Source organism: Staurois parvus, unplaced genomic scaffold (genome assembly GCF_062004578.1).
Source record: "Staurois parvus isolate SC_StPar_1 unplaced genomic scaffold, SC_StPar_1.0 ptg000541l, whole genome shotgun sequence".
NCBI classification, from domain to species: domain Eukaryota; kingdom Metazoa; phylum Chordata; class Amphibia; order Anura; family Ranidae; genus Staurois; species Staurois parvus.
Window position 1 is genome coordinate 957,670 of NW_028318337.1, and position 20,168 is coordinate 977,837.

At 42.0% G+C, this 20,168-nt stretch overlaps 1 protein-coding gene across 1 annotated transcript in view; it reads left to right on the plus strand.

Moving 5' to 3' along the window:
• LOC149451389 (phospholipid-transporting ATPase IC-like) overlaps positions 1-20,168 on the plus strand; it is a 162,168-nt gene that overhangs the window by 82,581 nt on the left and 59,419 nt on the right. Inside the window, exons 15-20 of the mRNA XM_089690727.1 lie at positions 726-885; positions 5,054-5,242; positions 9,869-9,978; positions 13,653-13,817; positions 16,650-16,761; positions 18,432-18,507. Of these exons, the coding sequence (XP_089546853.1) occupies positions 726-885; positions 5,054-5,242; positions 9,869-9,978; positions 13,653-13,817; positions 16,650-16,761; positions 18,432-18,507 (812 nt within the window). The remainder of the gene's footprint in view (positions 1-725; positions 886-5,053; positions 5,243-9,868; positions 9,979-13,652; positions 13,818-16,649; positions 16,762-18,431; positions 18,508-20,168) is intronic.

Genomic DNA, 20,168 nt, shown 5'->3' on the forward strand with positions numbered 1-20,168 from the left:
ATAATACTCTTACCCCCCTCCCCACCTTCCCAGAAAAGGTACTGAGCACAGTATTTGCTTTAATCTCACATATCCGCTTTCTGAACAGCCCATCACAGAATACACCAAAGTACAGTATGTGCCAATAACTGGGTCAAATCAAAGGCTGTGTCTACAGTGAAGTCAGTGGCAATGTTTAACTTTTGCAATGTTTTCATGATGGAATCCATAGGAATGCCTTAAGACAGAGCAATCTCAACATCTTCGTCCAAACTTGTAGGGCTTGTGACATTGCAGTTATGGCTAGTAAAGGTATAAAGACTGCCCCTGCTGAGGTATATATACTTTTCATATTTGAATTACATCTTTTGTCCATTTCATGCCTGAAGGTTCCTGAATCATCAAGGGCAGTGTTTCATGTCTGACCAACCACTGCAGAGCTACATTCACCCTACGGGGTGTATTCAAGTCATCTGAACCCACCGGACAGAAAGGGTATAACATCAAAAACCTGTTGCCATGCTTGGCTTCTTGTCTGACTTAGCCCCTTGTGGGAAGACAAAAAAAAGAACACTTGGGAAAGGGTGGGGGAACCTTTTTTATTGCTACCGAGAAGTTGTGCTGATACTGATGTGAGGTGAGTCAGGGTATATATATATATATATATATGTGTGTGTGTGTGTGTGTGTCCAGTGTTGGTAATATAATAATCTATGCAGAGCTATTTTATTTTTATATTTTTACAGAAAGTGTCATTTACTTGGAATAAGTATGCACACAAATCATTTGAGTTCTATGACCAAACCCTGGTGGAAGAATTGCATAAGAATCAAGACCCTTTAATCCAAGAATTCTTTAGGGGCGTAGCACTTTGTCATACAGTTATGTTGGACAACAGCAAGGAAGGTAAGTCATTAGTAGTATCAGAATATGGATATAATAGGATAGGATATGGATGTTAGCTGAAAAAAAGTTACTGTTTGCTGCAACATATTTTAAGGGTAAGGCTAACTACCAGCACATTGATGTAGGATGTGCAATGGTGTTTGTGCTTAAAGGAATGTATACTTGAAGAAGCATGCAAATTGCCACTGTTGACCTCCTTCTGAAAGTACTGTTTGCCTGACCCTAGGTTCACATTTGCGTGGGTGGTGCCGCTGCGAAACCGCACGAAAATCCGTGCAGCCGCAGAGAAATGTGGACCTGCGGGCGGGTGCCATTAGTTCTAATGGCACGCCGCCCGCACTGGAAAAGGCAACCGTACTGGGAATTGAGGTTCCCGTGTGGGCTGCGTTTTCAAAAGAAGTGCAGGGACTTCTTACCTGCGTGTCATGGACACGGGAGTCCATTCAAATGCATGGGCTATCGTGCCCGTGCAAAATGCGGCCCGCACGACCGCATATACTGTATGTGAACTGGGTGTAAATGTCTGTGGCTTTAGTACTTTCAGAAAAAGCATGCAGCAAATTAAGTTAGAAGCCTGGAATTTTTAATTATTTCATGTTAGTCATTCAGAAAATTCTGAAACCATAGGGTCAGCATGTTAATGGGACAGTGAGTTTACTCATAAGGAAAGATCACCAAGCTCAGGCTCCATATTTTTCTAAACACATGTTTTCTTGGTAACACTAGTGGAGTGAACAAGGACTACAGCATCAATACGAACTGGCAGTGCTCAATGATTTGTCCAGTGCTCTTAGTATACACTTTTTGCTTGAACTTTGCCTTTGCATGGACTCTTCACAGTGATGTCTCTTTGGCTCTATCAGGGTAATCTGGCTGCATAGCATAATCCCTGTTTTTTTTCAGCCTGTAAAAGCACCGCAATGTTAAATTATGTGCCAGTACACATTTTCAGTCATATTAGATGAGTATTTACAGCCTGAAATAACCCATCACCAGCATTTTCTGTGGAGGAGTTTTTGAGAGAAAAAAATGCTTGGTACTCCTAAACACATGTAAACGTGCAAAATATGCAGTTTTGGGTGCATTCCTTAAACTGCTTTTTTCCTGCCAGGAGTAAAGGTATTCTCAGGGGCTGAACAAATGCCCAGTGTGCATGAGGCCTATAACAGTTCTGAACACAAACAGCTACTTGCAAATATCCTCATAAATAGCATCCCTCAATGACGTCCACAGAAATTCTGATAACACAGGCAAACAGCTGGAGGTATCAAAGGTCCAAACAAAAGGACCACACCACTGGAATTGGAGTACTCTGGTAGCGATTGGGGACAGGCTCGGGAGCATATTGACACCATGGTGGAGAGGTTACAGCATACCTCACTGTTTAAATAGAAGGAGCAGTCACGTGATGCGGGCATGACACTCTGGGTATAACCACTACAATAATACCTCTCGGACCAGAATTGGGCCCTATCAAATCAGCAGGGGCCCTGGCAGAGTTCCTAATGGGTCCTTAAATTATAGACAATTTTTTACTGGCTGCCGGTGGAAGCAGGTTTCTTTCGACACAGTTGACCCATGCATGCGCAGCCAGAGTTGACCTCAGCCAAGGTCACTCTTTCTGCAGTGTGAGGAATGAGGAACACTCTGGGAAGCAGCTGCTTTCCCCTCCTATTGCTGCCAATGTTTGTCACACTTACTGTTTGACCTTTTAACTGTAGTTTATTTGCTGTGGGACTTATCTTTTCATGTTTATACTTCTTAAATATTGGTTGGTTATTTGTTGATAACATTTTTTGTCAAATTTCCAGTTATCTCTAAACAATGTGAGCTATCAGCAATTTTGTGAGTAAGAGAGTTGTGGGAGGTTAACAATCCTGCTGTGGGCCACATATGTATGCGTGTTTTCACTGTACCACCCAAACTGGTTCTGGATGCTTCCATCATCATCAGCCCCAAAATCACTTCTCATCCTATTCCCCTCCTTTCTTTTACCTACAATATTTCTAATGGTCCTTCTGTGTTTATGAAGCACTACTGTAATTTCAGACTGATTGCATTTCTGCTTTGTGTTCTCTGAGATGTATTAAAAAATGTTTATTTTTTCCAACAGTTTTAGTGCATTGTACATTTTTTTGCATTTTAGAATACATTATTGGATCCTCTGGTAGGGTAGGAGTTTTATTATATTTAATATACTGTATTTTTTTCTTGGTAACATTGTGTGTAGGGATTTTTTTTAAGGACATTGTGAAGTGTGATGCGAAATGGCAGGGCAGGAAAAGTTATAGACTGAGCTAGAGTATATACTTTCCTATTGTCTTTCTGCCACTGCAAACAGAGCAACAAATCCTTTGCTTTTGATTTTTCTTGTTCTATCTTCTTAACCAATAAGTTGATGAGCATGACAAGAGTCTGGTTTGCAATGGAAACAGATGGTGGTGGCCTATTATTCCATCATTCTTTGGTATTTGCTATAATACTAGCTAGGGGTGTAACTAGAACTCATGGGGCTCTGCACCAGATTATTTTTGGGGGCCCCTCACCAAACACAAAAAAAAAAAACACTGAACAACAACCTAAATATCACAGTAATGTAGCACAGGCCCCAGTAAAACTACCGCAAATGTTATTTACTAAGATAACACATTTTATTTTAAATGCCCCTTACATTGAGGGCCAGTAGAACAAAGCATGTTCCCTTGCATTGATGCTCTGTGTAAGGAAAAATGCACCCTTCCATTGGTGTTTAGTTTGAGGAGAAATGCTCCTTTATATGGGTGGTCTGTAGGAGGAAGATTATTCCTTACGTTGGTGGTCAGTAGAAGGGAGAATGCCCCTTATGTTGGTGGTCAGTAGAAGGACTATTTCTCCATTATATCGTTGTCAGTAGAAGGAAGATTTCACCATTATGTTGGTGGTCAGTAGAAGGAAGAATGCCCTTTATGTTGGTAGTCAATAGAAGGAAGATTTCTCCATCATGTTGGTGGTCAGTAGGAGGAAGATTTCTCCATCATGTTGGTAGTCAGTAGAAGGAAGATTTCTCCATTACATTGATGGTCAGTAAAGGGAAGGATGCCCCTTATGCTGGTGGTCAGTAAAATAACAATGTCTCCTTTTATGTGGGTGATCAGTAGAGGGAAAAATGCCCTCTAACATTGGTGGTCAGTGGGAGGAAGATTTCTACCTTATCCTGGTGGTCGGTGGAAGAAAAGACACAAACATGAAACACACATACTGTATACATAGACTAAACACACATCATACACACAAAACACACACACAAACATAGACTAAACACGAAACACACCAACATAGACACACACACATATGAAAACGTGCACTCTAATGCACACCTACCTGAGCTGTCTCACATGGGTTCTTTTTTTTTTGCAACAGTTTACTGCTTTTCCGGCTGTAAAGATCTCTTGGTGTTCCTGTCAGAAGCCTCTCCCTACAGCAGCTGCCTATGATACTGCCCATATTGAGCACATCTGTGCCACTGCCTGTGAAGATGTGCGGTTTCAGAACTGCATATGAGCTGGCAGGGCAGGAAAAACATCTCAAAGCCCCTGTTCCCCAACAGGCCCCCCTCTACCCCAGAGTGACTGTGTGGGCCACTATGGCAATAGTTATGCCTCTGATACCAGTTATAAAAAGCAAAATATTATATTTATGAAACAGTGAATGTGATATTCACTCCTAATGCATTGTGTATTTACACACAGATCATTCACTGCATGGGAAGATTAACCTGCACTATATCAAGCAAAATTTACCAGCATCTGTTCTTCAGGGGATAATAGTATTATCATCTAAATTATAACCTGATGTAACCTTTACTGCACATTCACCCAAAACCATTCATTTTACTTAGTAATTTGCCCACAATATTTAGCTGTATTTTACGTGTTTCCTATACAGTCTGCATTATATATTTATTTTTACATGATAAAAATTGTTATACAAATGTAATTAACTGTTTTGTATAATAAAAAAATGTGTTATGGTTTAACATGTGCTTCATACCAGATTGGGTTTCTACCCATCTACTGTGTACGGTAGGTAAAATGTGATGAAAAATAATAAGACAATACATAAGCAAATTTTAAATGGACTATTATGTTGGCATTTATTTTTATTTGTTTTGTGTATTTTATTTTTGTAGAAGGTTTAATCTATAAGGCTGCATCTCCAGATGAAGAGGCCTTAGTCACTGCTGCCAGAAATTTTGGCTATGTTTTTCTTGCCCGCACACAAGAATCCATCACCATAAGTGAGATGGGTACAGAAGTAACCTACAGAATCCTGGCACTGATGGATTTTAATAGCGATCGCAAAAGGATGTCCATTTTATGTAAGTGCATGCACCATAATGCTACTGATATACAATCAGATGTTAAGAACAAACCCTGGAATTCATAAAGACTGGTACAGTCAGATTTTGCAAAAGTGTCTCTCATGCAATCTAAAAGTGGTAAAGAATGTACCTGTCTAGAACCTGTACTTGAATTTGGCTCATGTTCCACCACTTTTAGAATGCACTTGAGACATTTTCACAAAATCTGTCTCAGCCAGTTTTTCTCTGTACCCCAAAAGAGAGTTGGTCTTAACTAGCTCCATTTTTAAATTTGGCGCATGTAGAAATGGTGCATTCAATGCGACACAATGTAAAATTGGCGCATTTTAGAACTACCTGAACGTGGTGTACCAGTCGCTGTCAGAACCAAAAGTGTTACAAATGCTTCAAAAATTTGACAATACAGTGACAAGAGGAATTGCTGACAGGAAAGTGGATCAGCAGCTTTATTGAATTCCCCCAAAGTCTGCTAGTTTGGTGCTTGAAGATTACAGTAAGTGCGGTCACAAGAAGCTGTATCCTGCACTGATTTGATGTCTCGATACAACACTTAGGTACTTGAGTGAGCATCATAATAGGAAATGATAATAGATCTTTCCTACTCTTGGAAATTCATATTTCTGCACAAAGAGATTTACAGCTTTTCATTGGCCAAATCACACTTTACACTTTGGTGGCTACCAGCACCTCCAAAGATTTGCAAATGTAAGGAAGACAAGACAACTGCTCATCTATGGCAAAAGTAACAATAACTAAGATTCTTTTTGTAACAGCAATGACATTTTATAGGACCCCCTTACCCTCTATTAGAGACCACCAGAGGTCAAGTGGGCTGACCTGTAGTGAGAATGTAAACCAATGGGCACCAGTCACGTTTAAACAATTAACAAAGTTTTTATCAAAGACCACAGAATACTCTCAAGAACAATGCGCAGACTTAAAACAAACCTCTACTTACAACCTTACAAGTAAAAGGAACATTTAAATTGAACCAGCAGTTTCAGCACTACAGTCCCTGGATATGCCACCAGACTTACTGCAATGTTCTAGCATTCTCTTTGCACTTCAAAACACTCTCCAGGAGATGCACTCACACTTTAGTGATCCTAACCATAATCTAGCGTCACTTCTTTAACTTCCCTCCTACCTGGGAGAGAGAGAGAGAGGGCTCATCTCCAGCAGGGATAAGGCCAGCATTTACCTCAAGGTGGATCCATGACCACAGTAGAGAGTATTACATGACAATGAAGGGCACCACATTTTGAAGTTTTGTTGCTCCAGCTCAAAGTAAGAGAGAGCTAGGTTAATGCCGCAATAGCAACCAGGCTTCTAGTCTCCATTACTCCAAAGTAGCGTCAGGATTCTCCAAGAGTAGACACTCCAGTCCCCCTCTAGCAGACATCCATTGGGAAAAAGAAGAAAGTGGACCCTCTGAGGGCAGAAACCATTTCCCCTCTAGCAGACATCCATCGGGCTCTTCTACAACATAGTGTACCCTCTTTGACCAGGCAGGGCCCTAGGCTAAACATGCATTAGGCCCACAGTGCTCAGGCCTACACCACGCAAACTCTGAAGAGAGCGTTGGGGCTGCATTTCTGCAAATGGAGTTGGAGATTTCTGTAACACCCTCCAGCTTAGTTAAGTAGTTTATTTTGTCAGTCAGAGGCTGAGTAAGCCTGTGAGTGAGGCAGAAGTTCACCTCAGGACAGGCTAGGAGGCTCTTACAGGGGTGGGCTTCTGGAGCCCTCACATCTCTCCAGAAACCTGAGAGCTTTTTGGAGGACCGGTGGATGGAGGGAAGGATGCTTATATCTGCATGTTTGAGGGACCCTGGCCAAGCCCCTGGTGGACCAAGGCAACCCTCAAGTGTGGCAGAGCCTGGGGGGAGGTGTGCAGTGTCAGGCAGAAGATGAATTGATGAAGGCTGGAGTGTGGAGCTTGGGCGGGGGCCCCAGGGATGGGAGCCCACTTACAGGCCAGTTGCTGGAGAAGAGGATTTCCATTGCCTTAATGTCTCCCTGGGAGGACAGCCTGTGTAGCAGGAAAGTAGTTAGCTCAGCATAAGGCCTGAAGGCAGCCACCAACCCACCAAGCTAACAGGAGAGGACAGTGTGGGTACTCTTATCCTGGGCAGGATAAGGGGAGAGGGCAGTCAGGTGAAGGACCCAACTCTCATCTGGGACTGTTTCTAAACTAACAGTTCTTGGGCCCCCTTGCCCAGGAAATACTCTCAGTGCAGCTGGGTGAAAAAGAGTAATCATCCGGGGTCTGAATAGGTACAGTAGGAAAAGTCTTTGGAGCTCTTCAAGGGGAGAGAGACTGTTGCTACCCATATTTTTTGTAGATGGTTGCAAAGGAGTTTAACCTCATGACCCCATCCAAGTTCTCAAGCCCTTAATAAAATTACAGAAAATAAGAATGTTGCCTGGCTGTGGCAGAGCATAGGGGGGCCCAAATCAAACTCAGCGACTCCTAAGAGGTAGTGCTACATTTGGTCAGGATCAATGGTGTCCTCAATGCTGAGAAATACAGGCAGATACTTATCCATCATGCTATACCTTCAGAAAGGCTTGTGATTGGACCCAATTTTATTCTGCAGCAGGACAACAACCCCAAACATACAGCCAATGTAATTAAGAACTATCTTCAGCATAAAGAAGAACAAGGAGTCCTAGAAGTGATGGTTTGGTCCCCACTAAGCCCTGATCTTAAAATCATCAAGTCTGTTTGGGACTACATGAAACAGTAGAAGGATTTAAGGCAATCTACATCCACAGATCTGTGGTTTGTTCTCCAAGATGTTTGGAACAACCTACCTGCCAAGCTTCTTCAAAAACTGTGTACAATTGTACTTAGAAGAATTGATGCTGTTTTGAAGGAAACCAGTGGTCGCACCAAATATTAATTTGATTTGGATTTCTCTTCTGTTCATTTACTTTAGATTTTGATAAACTATTAACACTTCTGTTTCTGAAAGCTTTCTTAATTTACAGTATTTTTTCACACCTGCCTAAAACATTTGCATAGTAATGTATTTATGTGTATATTTCTTGTTTGTGATTACCCTTAGTTGCAACAAATAGATTTATTTTTCTGGATTTTTGTGCTGTCATCTCTGAAATTCCAGAGTGAGGCAAGGCTATTGTTTATTATTATTAATATAAAGATAACAGTGCAGCACATCATCTTAGTCGTTAGCATTTCTACCTTGCATCACTGGGTTCTTGGTTCAAATCCCAGCTAGAACACTGTCTACATGGAGTTTGCATGTTCTCGCTGTGCTTTTGTGGGTTTCCTCCAATGATGGTAGGTTAATTCACTAATGTTTAAATTGGCCCTGGTTAGGGTTGCCACCTCATTGCTTTAAAACCAAATACATATTCATTTTTAAATACGTGTTCATTTTTAAAGGGATGAGGTTGTAACCCTGGTATGTGTGTGTATGTACGTGAGAGAGATTGAGATAGTGATCTGCTTGAGGGCAGGTACTGATATGCAGTATGCAGAGTGCTGCGTAACATGTTGGTACTATATAAATCACAATAATATAAACTAACAACAAGATCAGTAAGTTTCCGCCAATGGCTGAAAGGGTGCTACTAAACGCTCAACCACTACCCCTTTTTCTTCTATCTAGCATGGGCAATAAATGCAATATTTATTCATATTACAGGTAATGTATAGTGATTTTGCATATGTTGTCTAGGACAGAACAAACAGTTAAAGGATTCACGCACCAGGAGTGGGCTGTACAGCATCCAGAGTCTCCATAAAAACTTTCTTGGGACCTGCAGCTGCTATGTAAAGCTACCCATAGACATCAACTAGGAGATGAAACAGTACATGGTTATACATTGGGGGTGTGTAAAGCTTCTGCACGGGTGTATGCTTCAAATGCAGATAAAGTGCAGGTGCCTTCCACAACCCCTGGCGCATAACTGTGTGCAGCCAAATCTTCTTATTGATGTCTATGAGTGTCTGTTCGTAGCAGCTGCAGGTCCCAGGAAAGATTATACAGAGGCATTGGATGCTATACGGCCCCCTTCCCCAATACAAATCGTATTGGCTTTCCTATCCTCCCACGCTCTGTCCAAAACTAAGACAAAAAAATGTTTGACTATACAAATGCTTTAAACAAAAAAAAAGCTGGTGTGTTTTGATGGGTGACCACTTTTTAAAAAGAAACTTGCATATCGCTGATTTTTCACTTAGTAAAATACAAAAGATATCACCCTTGACATTATTAGTTGTTTATAACCAGGGTGGTTATACTTGCAACATGCTGCATTTTACTAGCAATGCGCAGTGAAGGATAAAGCTGCACATTTTACAATCCTTATAAATAAGCCCCACAACATATGACTGAAAAAGTGTGCTGTGACTGGAGACCTCAAAGTGATAATTTGTTAATTTGATGAGTTAAACATTAAAAGACAGCTTAGAATTAAAGAGAAATATTTGTATTAAAAAATCTATTCTGTTCTTATAAATATTTTATTTTCATAGTTCATTTGTATTAATAAGGTATTTAGAAGGAAAGATGTTTTCTTGGAGCTCCAGCTAAACCTTTGCCTAGAAAAGATCAGATTCACATGTTTGTAAATGTATTTGTTTTTCTTACAGTAAGAACTGAAGAAGGAAAAATAAAACTTTACACCAAAGGAGCAGACAGTGTCATATTACAACGACTGCATCCTAATTGTAACACAGAGGTCCTAATGGATGCCTTGGATGTAAGTATTAAGATTCATGAGGGTCATGCACCTGGACAATTATAGGCATTTTTATGCCTTGTGTAAATGTCCCTGTGTTTACACGTCCACTGTATTTAGAAATTTGTTGTGTATGCATGCGTGGGTAAAAGCCAATGCAAGGAAGAACTTGTGTTTTTAAAAGTATAACCGTGTACAGCTAGGGTTGCCACCTCATCCCTTTAAAACTGAACACATATTAATTACACAGGTTATAAAGCTAATTTAATGCAGATAAGGCACTAAGTGAGTTTAATTACCACCTTAATCTGCCACACAACATGTGTAATAAATATGTGTTCGCATTTAAAGGGATGAGGTGGCAACCCTACATACAGCTCTTAACATGTATGGCAGGCTGTATGTTGTAAGTGTCAGGAAATTTACACTAGGCATTAGAAAATGCCTACTACTGTCTGTACACATGAGCCCTTATAGTTCTTACAGCAGAGTTCCACCTGAAAAAAAAAATAAAAGTCAGCAGCTACAAAAACTGAAGCTGCTGACTTTTAAAATACAGACACTTACCTGTCCCTCAGTCCAGCGGTGTCCTCACCATGGCTGGTTTCACTGGCCGTCTTGTCTCCCTGGCGCCGGAATCTTCAGTGTGGGCACCCGGCTGTGACAGTTTGCGGTTTCACAGCCGGGTGTCCACTACGCATGCACGAGAAGTGCTGCGCTTTGTGCATGGCCCCGTAGTCTTCTGGGACCTGTCACTACGTGTCCCAGAAGACTACGGGGAGGACAACTTCTGCTTCCGCTCGCCTAGCGGAAGTGGGAGCAGGTACACACTCGGGTACCTGCTCCCCCCCCCGGCCCCCAAAGATGCTAATCCTTAATGGGGAGCGGGGGACAAAGGCTTATAGCGAAACTTCCCCTTTGTGGTAGAGCTCTGCTTTAAGCTGTATAGTTACAGTGCATTCATAAAGTATTCAGACCCGCTTCACTTTTTTCAATGTTATGTTGCTGCCTGATACTACAGTTGTATAAATTTGTTTTTTTCCCTCATTAATCTACACTTAGTACCCCATAATGACAAAGTGAAACCAGAATTTTAGAAATGTTTGCAAATGCATAAAAAAGGAAAAACTGAAATATTACATTGGCATAAGTATTCAGACCCTTTGCAACAACACTTGAAATTTAGCTCAGGTGCCTCCCATTTCTCTTGATTTTTGCTGAGTTGTTTCTATGCCTTGATTGAAGTCCACCTGTGTGTAAATTAAATTGATTAGACATGATCTGGAAAGGCACACGCCTTTCTATAAAAGGCGATCTGTCACCGGTTGTGTCCTCGGGACACAGCCGATGACAGATCACCACACTGTCCTGCTGCCAGTGTCATGTGATCGCGGTGACCAATCACAGCAGATCACATGACAGTTGTAAACAATGAATGGCTTCCTTACATGCCATTCACTGCTTAAAACTATGCTGTGAGCTGTGATTGGTCACAGTGATTACATGTATAGACTGGGCCAATCACAGCCTATCTGTAGCATGTGATCAGCTATGGCCAATCATAGCTGATCACAACAAAAACTAATGTAACATTTTTTCTTTTTTTTTCTTTTGTTCATACTGTCACCAGTTAGTGTCCCTGACCACTGCCACACTAGTTATATGATGACACTGTACTGCATTGATGACAGTGTGTTAATTTTCCACAAAATTATGCCAAAAAATTACAACTTCAAAAAACTCGCCATGCCTCTCACTAAATACCTCAGACTCAGGAGTGGACTGACCATTCGTGCATTACCCAAGGGCCTGGGGTCAATAGGGGGCCCGGTGAGAGGCTCACTGGGCACAATTCACTAAGCAGTATTTTACCGCATCCAAGTATGTGGTAGGATACCGCATAGCATTTAAAGAAAAAAATGTTTGAATTCACCAAAAAAACGCTGCTAAAATACCGCATGAGTTATTTTATCAAGTCATGCGGTATTTCAGCAGTGAAAAGCATGCGTTAATGTTTCAGCTGTCAGCGGGGTTCCCCACTGACAGATGAATATAAAAGAGAGAATTTCCGGCAATTAAAAAAATAATTAAAAAACGGCGTGCGGTCCCCCCTCCATCCATACCAAGCCCTTCAGGTCTGGTATGGATTTTGAGGGGAACCTCCACACCATAATTTAAAAAAAAAATTGCGTGGAGGTCCCCCCAAAATCCATACCAGACCCTTATCCGAGCACACAGCCCGGCAGGTCAGGAAGGGGGGGGATGAGCGAGCGCCCCCCCTCCTTAACCATACCAGGCCACATGCCCTCAACATGGGGGGTGCTTTGATGGGGACAAGGGCCTCTTCCCTGGGGGGCTTATTGAAATCTGGAAGCCCCCTTTTAGTGTGTGAAAAAAGACAGTCTGGGACAAGTCCTTTATTAAAAGAAGAAAAATAAAAGCATGTCCCCTGAAGTAGATCCAACATCAATTACGATGCCCACCATCGCCGCTTCCTGAAAAAAGAAAAAAAAAGGCTCTGCTCCTGACGTTGGCTCCTCGTCTGACTGCTCCACTGGCTTGACAGTTCTTAAATATGTAAGGGGCGGGCCCCACCTCCTTGTAACATTATTGACCCAGCATGCCCCGGTTGAAGTTGCCACAAGCGGCGGGGTCACACGCATGATGTCCCCGGGTGGCCCCTCCCCTTACAACTGTCAAGCCAGCAGAGCAGTCAGACGGCCTGGAGCAAGCGTCGGGATCAGAGCCTTTTTTTTTTTTTTTTTTTGGGTAGAGGCGGCTGCGGGCATCGTGATTGACGTTTGTTTTTTAATTTTGGCGTGGGTGTTCCCCTCAAAATCCATAAGAGACCTGAAGGGCTTAGTATGAATGGAAGGGGGACCCCCCCCCCCATTGTTTTATTATTTTTAAAATAATTTTTAATGCCCTTTTTATGCAGCTGAGCTGTAATATATAGGTGGGGTGTTTTGTGGGTGTGGCTTGAGTGTAAGCGGAGACACAGACAGGAAGGGGGTAAAAAAGCCCGGTAGGCAAGTGATTAAACAACTGGAGTTTCAGGCTGCAACATAGCAAAATTGAAAAAAGTGAAGGGGATGTGAATACTTTATGAATTCACTGTACAGCATTGTCCAGTCTGCAATCCCACCACCAAGACGCAAATGCTGTTGGCTGTGCTTACTTCCTATCAAGGTGATGAGTGTCAGACAGAACTATAAGTGGAAGTCTCTTTCACAGTGACACACACATTTAAAACTTCCCATAAGATTTAACTCTTCCCAGGGGCAGACTGACCATTTGGAAACTCGGGCACTGCCCGAGGGCCCGGGGTCAGTAGGGGGCCCCATGAGATGCCCATGGTACCTTTTTCATAGGCTTTTTTGAGTTTGGCCAAGGACACAGGGGCCTCATGATCCCCTATTGCCCAAGAGTTGTCAGTCCGCCCCTGACTCTTCCCTACTGTGCACAAAATAAAATTAAAAAACATTTTGGCTGGATTTAGGCATTATTAACTTGCATTAACCAGGGAAAAAGTTCTCTTTAAACTAACATGATTTTATATTTGAGTAGAATCCACACAGAGAGTGCCATTTAAGAAAGCATCAGAGGACAGGAATATTCTCCATTTGTTCAGTAAAAATGTATTTGTGACATAAGCACTACAAAGATTAAATTCCATTTTGTCTCTGTACTCCTAGGTCTTTTCTGAAGAGACTCTGAGAACGCTCTGTTTGGCATATAAAGAGGTGGAAGAACATGAATATAGGATGTGGGATGCAAAGCACCATGAAGCCTCTATAACACTTCAGAATCGCGAGGATAATCTTGGACAAGTATATGAAGACATGGAAAAAAATCTACAGGTAACAGCAAGTAACTGAAATGATACACAGGCTATGGTGCATCAAGGCACTATGACTGAAATGACAGTTCACAATGTTGTGAACAGTCCAGTATTGGGGGACTACACCAGTTTTTGCCCCGTGTAGCAACTGCTTTTATGTAAAATTATACTATAGTATAATAGTTCATTCCTACAGGTGCATTTATTAGTTCACCCATGTAGAGGGCTATGTTTATCTGTCTGGGAGGCACATGGATATTCCCACATATATCCATGTACATCTGTACAGGACTGATGCATGGCTATGAATGCAAGAGAGACTGCGTTCAAAGTTGAACTTTATTTCCACACAGATGTATACTCAAGGATGTGTGTAAAGATTTGTGAAGATGCTCCGATCACATCTGATTCCCAGGCAGTTAGCACGGCCCTCTGCAAGGGTGTACAGATCCATGCCCCTGTGTGAATAAGCTCTAATTATCTTTATTTTTAATCATGTACCGGTAAATATTAAATATTGCATATAGGTATTTTGCATTGTCCTTTTTACTTTTACAGTCTTTCCTTATGTCCTTTGATTAAAAAAAAAAAAAGACAGTTGCTCACAGAGCTCTGTAGCTCAAGCTGAATTTTGCACATGCATGTGAATGTGTATGTTTATGTCTGTTATGCTGTAAAACCTTCTAATATGCCAGCTCACAAACTTCAAACAATTAAAAGATGCCAAACCTGAAGGATGACCAAGTGAAGATGTTGATGCCGGAGAAGGAGCCTGCATCGCTGGAGTGGAGGTGAGTATAGTGGACTTTAGTTTTGCTTTAAGGGCTCTTTCAGATGGGCACTGTGACCCATCCACCATACTAAATATGGTGTATGTGCCAGTGATGTCATAGGAAATCTCAGACAAACACATTCCCCAGATTCCCTGTACACATTTCATAACTGGGAATATTTTTTTCCAATGCCTGGGAAGTTTGGAGGGTGGAACTCTTGTTCCTCTATTAGGGATCCTGGGTACATCACTGAAGAGGATCATCAATTGGTATCCAAAGCTGAATTCACAAAGCTAACACAGGATATGTATCCTTCTTTTTAAAAAAAGACAGCACACTTAATCCATGTCCTGTGCTAATATTTTTATGAACCAAGCCTATTGCACATTAAATTTGAACCCTAAAATCTATTTTTCAGATAGGTTGTATGTACAAAATTATCCTACCTCCATTTTGCCACTGGGGGATCAGAAAAAGACACATACCACACAGGGAGTAGAAATAGAGAACACCTAACACTTTGGCTTCTCTTTCAGCCCTCCCATGTGGCAATGCTAGTAGAAAGGGAGAATGTCACCAGCACACCAAGGATCACCAATATGGGGCCAAAAGTTTTAATGAACGATCACATAGTTACAGCAAGGCAACGTTTCGGAGTCTCGCAGGACCACTTCATCAGGCATGTGACATCACATGCCTGATAAAGGGGTCCTGCAAGACTTCGAAACGTTGCCTTGTCTCATGCATGATGAAGGGGTCCTGCGAGACTCCGAAACGTTGCCTTGCTGTAACTATGTGATCATTCATTAAAACTTTTGGACCCATATTGGTGATCCTCGGTGTGCTGGTGACATTCTCCCTTGCTGATTCTGTTCAGTTCCAGCCGACGGTCGCTGCAGCACCCACTTATGTGCACCCACTTATACACACAGCCATTTTTAACGCAGGAACATGTGCATTGGGATTGTACACTTGAATGCTGGTAGGACACACACAGTGCAGCCCACCAGTGCCTACATAGTGACAGCTATGGCCTCTGAATGCTCAACACTTTCTTCTGCTCCTTCACACCAGGTCAGGCTCTGGTTTCTCTGCACAGCAAGCAGCACCCCCATCCCTGCCATGTAATCATCCCCCCCCCCCCAGCCACAGCACACTCCCTCCCACCTGCCTTTCTCCCCCTCCAGATCACTTGTTCCCCATTCCCCCACAACAGCATACCTCTTCCATCCACCTTGCCCCCACCCATCACAGTACCCTTCTTCCCCATCACCACCAGCACCTCAACTCCTCTTAGTGATGGCCTTTCTCCAACCTCACCCCACTGTCACAGTGCAGCCCTTCCATCCACTGCATCCACTCACAGTGCCCATTTGCTATCCACCTCACATCAACCACTATACTCCAAGTTCATAGCGCTCCTCTACTGCCACCTCATCCCTCTCCTGCAAACCTCACCACATGGTCCCACTGCTGCCCTGCCACCTCCCTCCCAGGGTCACTGCACCTCCTTCCATCCAGCTCTCCACATGGTCACAGAAACCACTTCACACCCACCTCACCCCTTGGTCATAATGTCTCCAGCCCCTATCTCTGGGGCACCTCTTTCATTATCTACTGTGCTCTCCACTCACACCATCTTTTCCCATGCACTTTGCCACAGGAGCTTTACAAACCTACATATTCTGGAACAGGGACATTTTTACTTTTGTTAACAAAAGATAATACATTTACTGCAATTTTAACGAACAGTTAAAGATCTGAACAAGAGTAACAAATGCAGTTCAGCACTCTGGAGAGCACTGGGGGAATATTTATCAGCCTCACATTTGCTACTAAAAACAACTACTGAATTCTGAACATGTGTCATGCTTTGAACTGTTACGAACTACAAACCACATCAATGATAACACTGACTATCTCTGCATCTTTATCCAGGATGGGACAAAAATGTGTGTTCATGCATACTGCATTAGGAATAATTCTTCAAATGTAACAAAAGTGAAGTACCTTTGTCTACATGTAAATATTTCATATTCATCTACATGATCTGTAGGAAAAAAATGTCACTCTTTCAGCTACTTGGAGCCACTGCCATTGAAGATAAATTGCAGAACGAAGTTCCTCAGACAATTCAGCTCTTGAGAAATGGAAACATTAAGATTTGGATGCTCACTGGTGATAAACAAGGTATGGCATCTCAACTGAGTTCCATGGTGTATTGCTTGAGAGATTGAGACTTTGGCTTGGTAAAGTTCTAGGTGAATAATTAAGACAAGGATGTTGACCTTCAGATTTGGTTTTCTTAACTCGTAATTAAAGTAGAAAAACGACTTTAGTCTTTACACTTTAAACTTTTGAAGGCCTTGAGGCAAGAGTGGGGCCCTTACCCCAAGTTTAGTCCTGTGCCCCTCGAAACCTCTAAGCCAGCTGCATGTCCTGAACAAACAGTATGGCCTTTTGGCATGCAGGCAGCAGAGCTGAGACTCTTAAAAGGGTCTCCCTAGAAAGGCTTCAGTTTTATCTTGCAATGCCATGATCGCCATACCTTGCAATTTGACTAGCATGCCACCACAATACTCCATGCACACTTCTCTCACCAAACTGGTGAAGGTGGATTTCTTCTTATTAACAGGTCCAGTGACATCTAACAAGTTCTTAGTACTTGTGTTCCTGACTGATCAGGTTGCTGTTTACAGTGGGCACTTTTGCTGCTGGCAACACTTTCTTTATGGAGGACAGTTTCATGGTTGTAGGGGCTCTCACTGTGGGCAGCATGTTTTCTGAGGATTTCACTATGCTATGTACCCGTTTTTTGCGAAGCACACTTTTATCACAGGGTTTACCCTGTATGCTTCTTGAATGATCACTTCAGGTGGCATGTTCTAGGTGCAGTTCACATCTCTGCTTGTCCCCAGTCTTGGGGACTCTGGAGGGTGGAGCTCAATCTCTCTAGGTAAAAGTTCTCTGAGGGGCACACTTTCTCCACTTTCTCTGCCTCCTGCACTTTCACTATGAGCAGTACGCTCCCAAGGGGTTTGCTATCTCTGCTTATCGAAGGCTTTCCAAACTCTGAAGACTGTGTTGCTCTCTTTGAGCCTTTGGCTTTTGGCATGATGGTTTACCAGATGGTCCCATCGTTGCTCTACACAATTTTCCTTGAAAAGCAAGATCCTATATTTGCAGCCAAGGCAGCACTCCCCTTGTTTAAATATTTATCCAAACACTTCGGGGTGGTACCCGAACACCTTGGTTAAGCATGATTCGTGCGTAGTAGATGGTGGTTGGCTGAAGTTTTGAACCACATGGAATATATCAACAAAAGCTACCACAGTAAGTCCTATGGAGCTCTCTGTGCACTTCTTCAATTCCTCTCCTCACAACACAACCTCCTCTCTTCTCCCCAAACACATTGTAGACTAAACCTTGACTTTATCATTTAAGCAAGAGACATTTATGATGAACAGTTTGCAAATACTGTGTAGCACAGCAACTAAGTGGTTAGAACTTCTGCCTAGCAGCATTGGGGTCATCCGTTTGAATCCCAACCATGACACTACCTGCCTGGAGTTTGCATATTCTCCCTGTGGTAGGTTATTGGCCCCAATCTAAACTGGCCCTAGTATATGTGAGTTAGGGACCTTGGCTTTTAAGCTCCTTGAGAGTTAGGGACTGATGTGAATATACTGTGTGTGTGTGTGTGTGTGTGTGTGTGTGTGTGTGTGTGTGTGTGTGTGTGTGTGTGTGTTTAAAGCACTGTGCAATTTGATGGCACTACATAAATACCTGTAATAATACTGTAGCTTAGTAATGTTTAGTTTTATTTCATCCTAATAAATAATACCCTTGTATTGTTGCAGAGACAGCAGTGAACATCGCATATTCCTGTAACCTTATTTCAAGTGACATGCAGATTGTGGAAGAGACAGAAATAAGGTAAAAAAAAGATCATTTTTAAAAACCTCCTACAGTATGTTGTAAATTGCAGATATACCCTTGGTAGCCAGTAGGCTGCTACTTCTATTTATTTTGTTTTAGTTTTTCTTTCACATTAGATTACAGCACTCACATCTGTATGCTCTGAGGGCTCATTTTCATGTGTGGCAGCCCTTACTGTCCTTCTAAAAAGCAATGCGCAATGTTTCTCTTTTTCATAGGGTGTTTGACAGGCTGTGAGGTGGAGTTATGTCGCTTCTTCACCGCCTGTTTTAACCCTAAAGAGGCCAAGCCACTGCACTGCAACCATGTGTATTGCAAACAGTTGCAGGGCAGTTGTGACACAGCTCAGTACACCTAAATTGGTTGTGCTTGTTGGTGGTACTGGCCACCAAATGTGACATGTAGTTTAATTTCTGCCATGTGTACAGCCCTGAGCAGCTGCATACTCTTCTTTAGTTAGGAGGTCAGTGGTAGTGATGGTGGTGGGTGTAGTTTTGTGTGTACAGTGCAGGACCCTTTAAGGTGCTGGTTCCAGCCTTTACAATCACTTTAAAGAATATGTAAACCCAACATTTCATATTCTTGATATGTGCCTGCTGTCCCATGTACTCATATGAAAAAGTATCCTGTTCTCTTTGTATTGCTTCCTTTGTACGAAATCCCTGGCATTCCTGTTAGTCCCTCTGCTTTCCTATTAATAACTGACCACAATAAACAGGACAATACACCATGGTCAGTTCTCTAACTGTGCTGGAACAGAGCCTGCTCTCCTCCAATGATCAGACTTCTGCTGACATGCACAGCCTTTCACTGGGAAGATACTGTAATTGTTATGCTGTTTCCCCTCTCCCAGCAATTTTGCAGCTGAGAACAGAGGTTATGTGGTCACTTATAAAAAAGGGGGAAAGGGGTATTTATAATGTTTTTTTATATCTGAACACAAATGGTTTGCCTTTAATTTCTGTTTTAAACTGAATGGATTGTTTTACAAGGTGAGGGGTTTCAATCACTTTAAGGAATGTGAAATAAAAACAAATTAATATACTGAATACTATCATAAATTTTTTTGTACATTTTTTATTTAAAGATCAGAAAGGAATGTCACAGATATTTCATGTGAACAATACAGTGTTGCCCAGACAATGACAGAAAGCATAACAAGACGGACAAAACCATAGTATAAAAGCAAAACAATGATCAAGTAGTCATTTGAGACCCAAAATTAAATTGTAGTTTTTCTATTGACATATTGGACCATCCATCTGTACATTTTTTAATAAGCAAATACTGTACCCAAAAGAGAGAATAGAAAGAAAAGATAGAAGAGGAGAAAACCCACAGATTGTCCATTTATCAGGTTTTTATACTCCTTGGAATATGCCAAGTCCACCCAGTAAATCCAGTTGTGGCGAAATATATCATTGGGTTGGCTCTGAGATGCTTTCACATCCTCCTTGTGATGGATTTCAGTGAACCTCTTGAGCTGTAATTGTGTGGATGGGGATGATTCCTGTCTCCAGCACATGGGATCGCAGCCCTAGCTGCATTTAGTAAATCAATCATTATTATTATTATACAGCATTTATATAGAGCCAACCGTTTATGCAGCGCTTTACAACATGAAGGCAAACGATACAATATAAAAGGGATGAAAGATA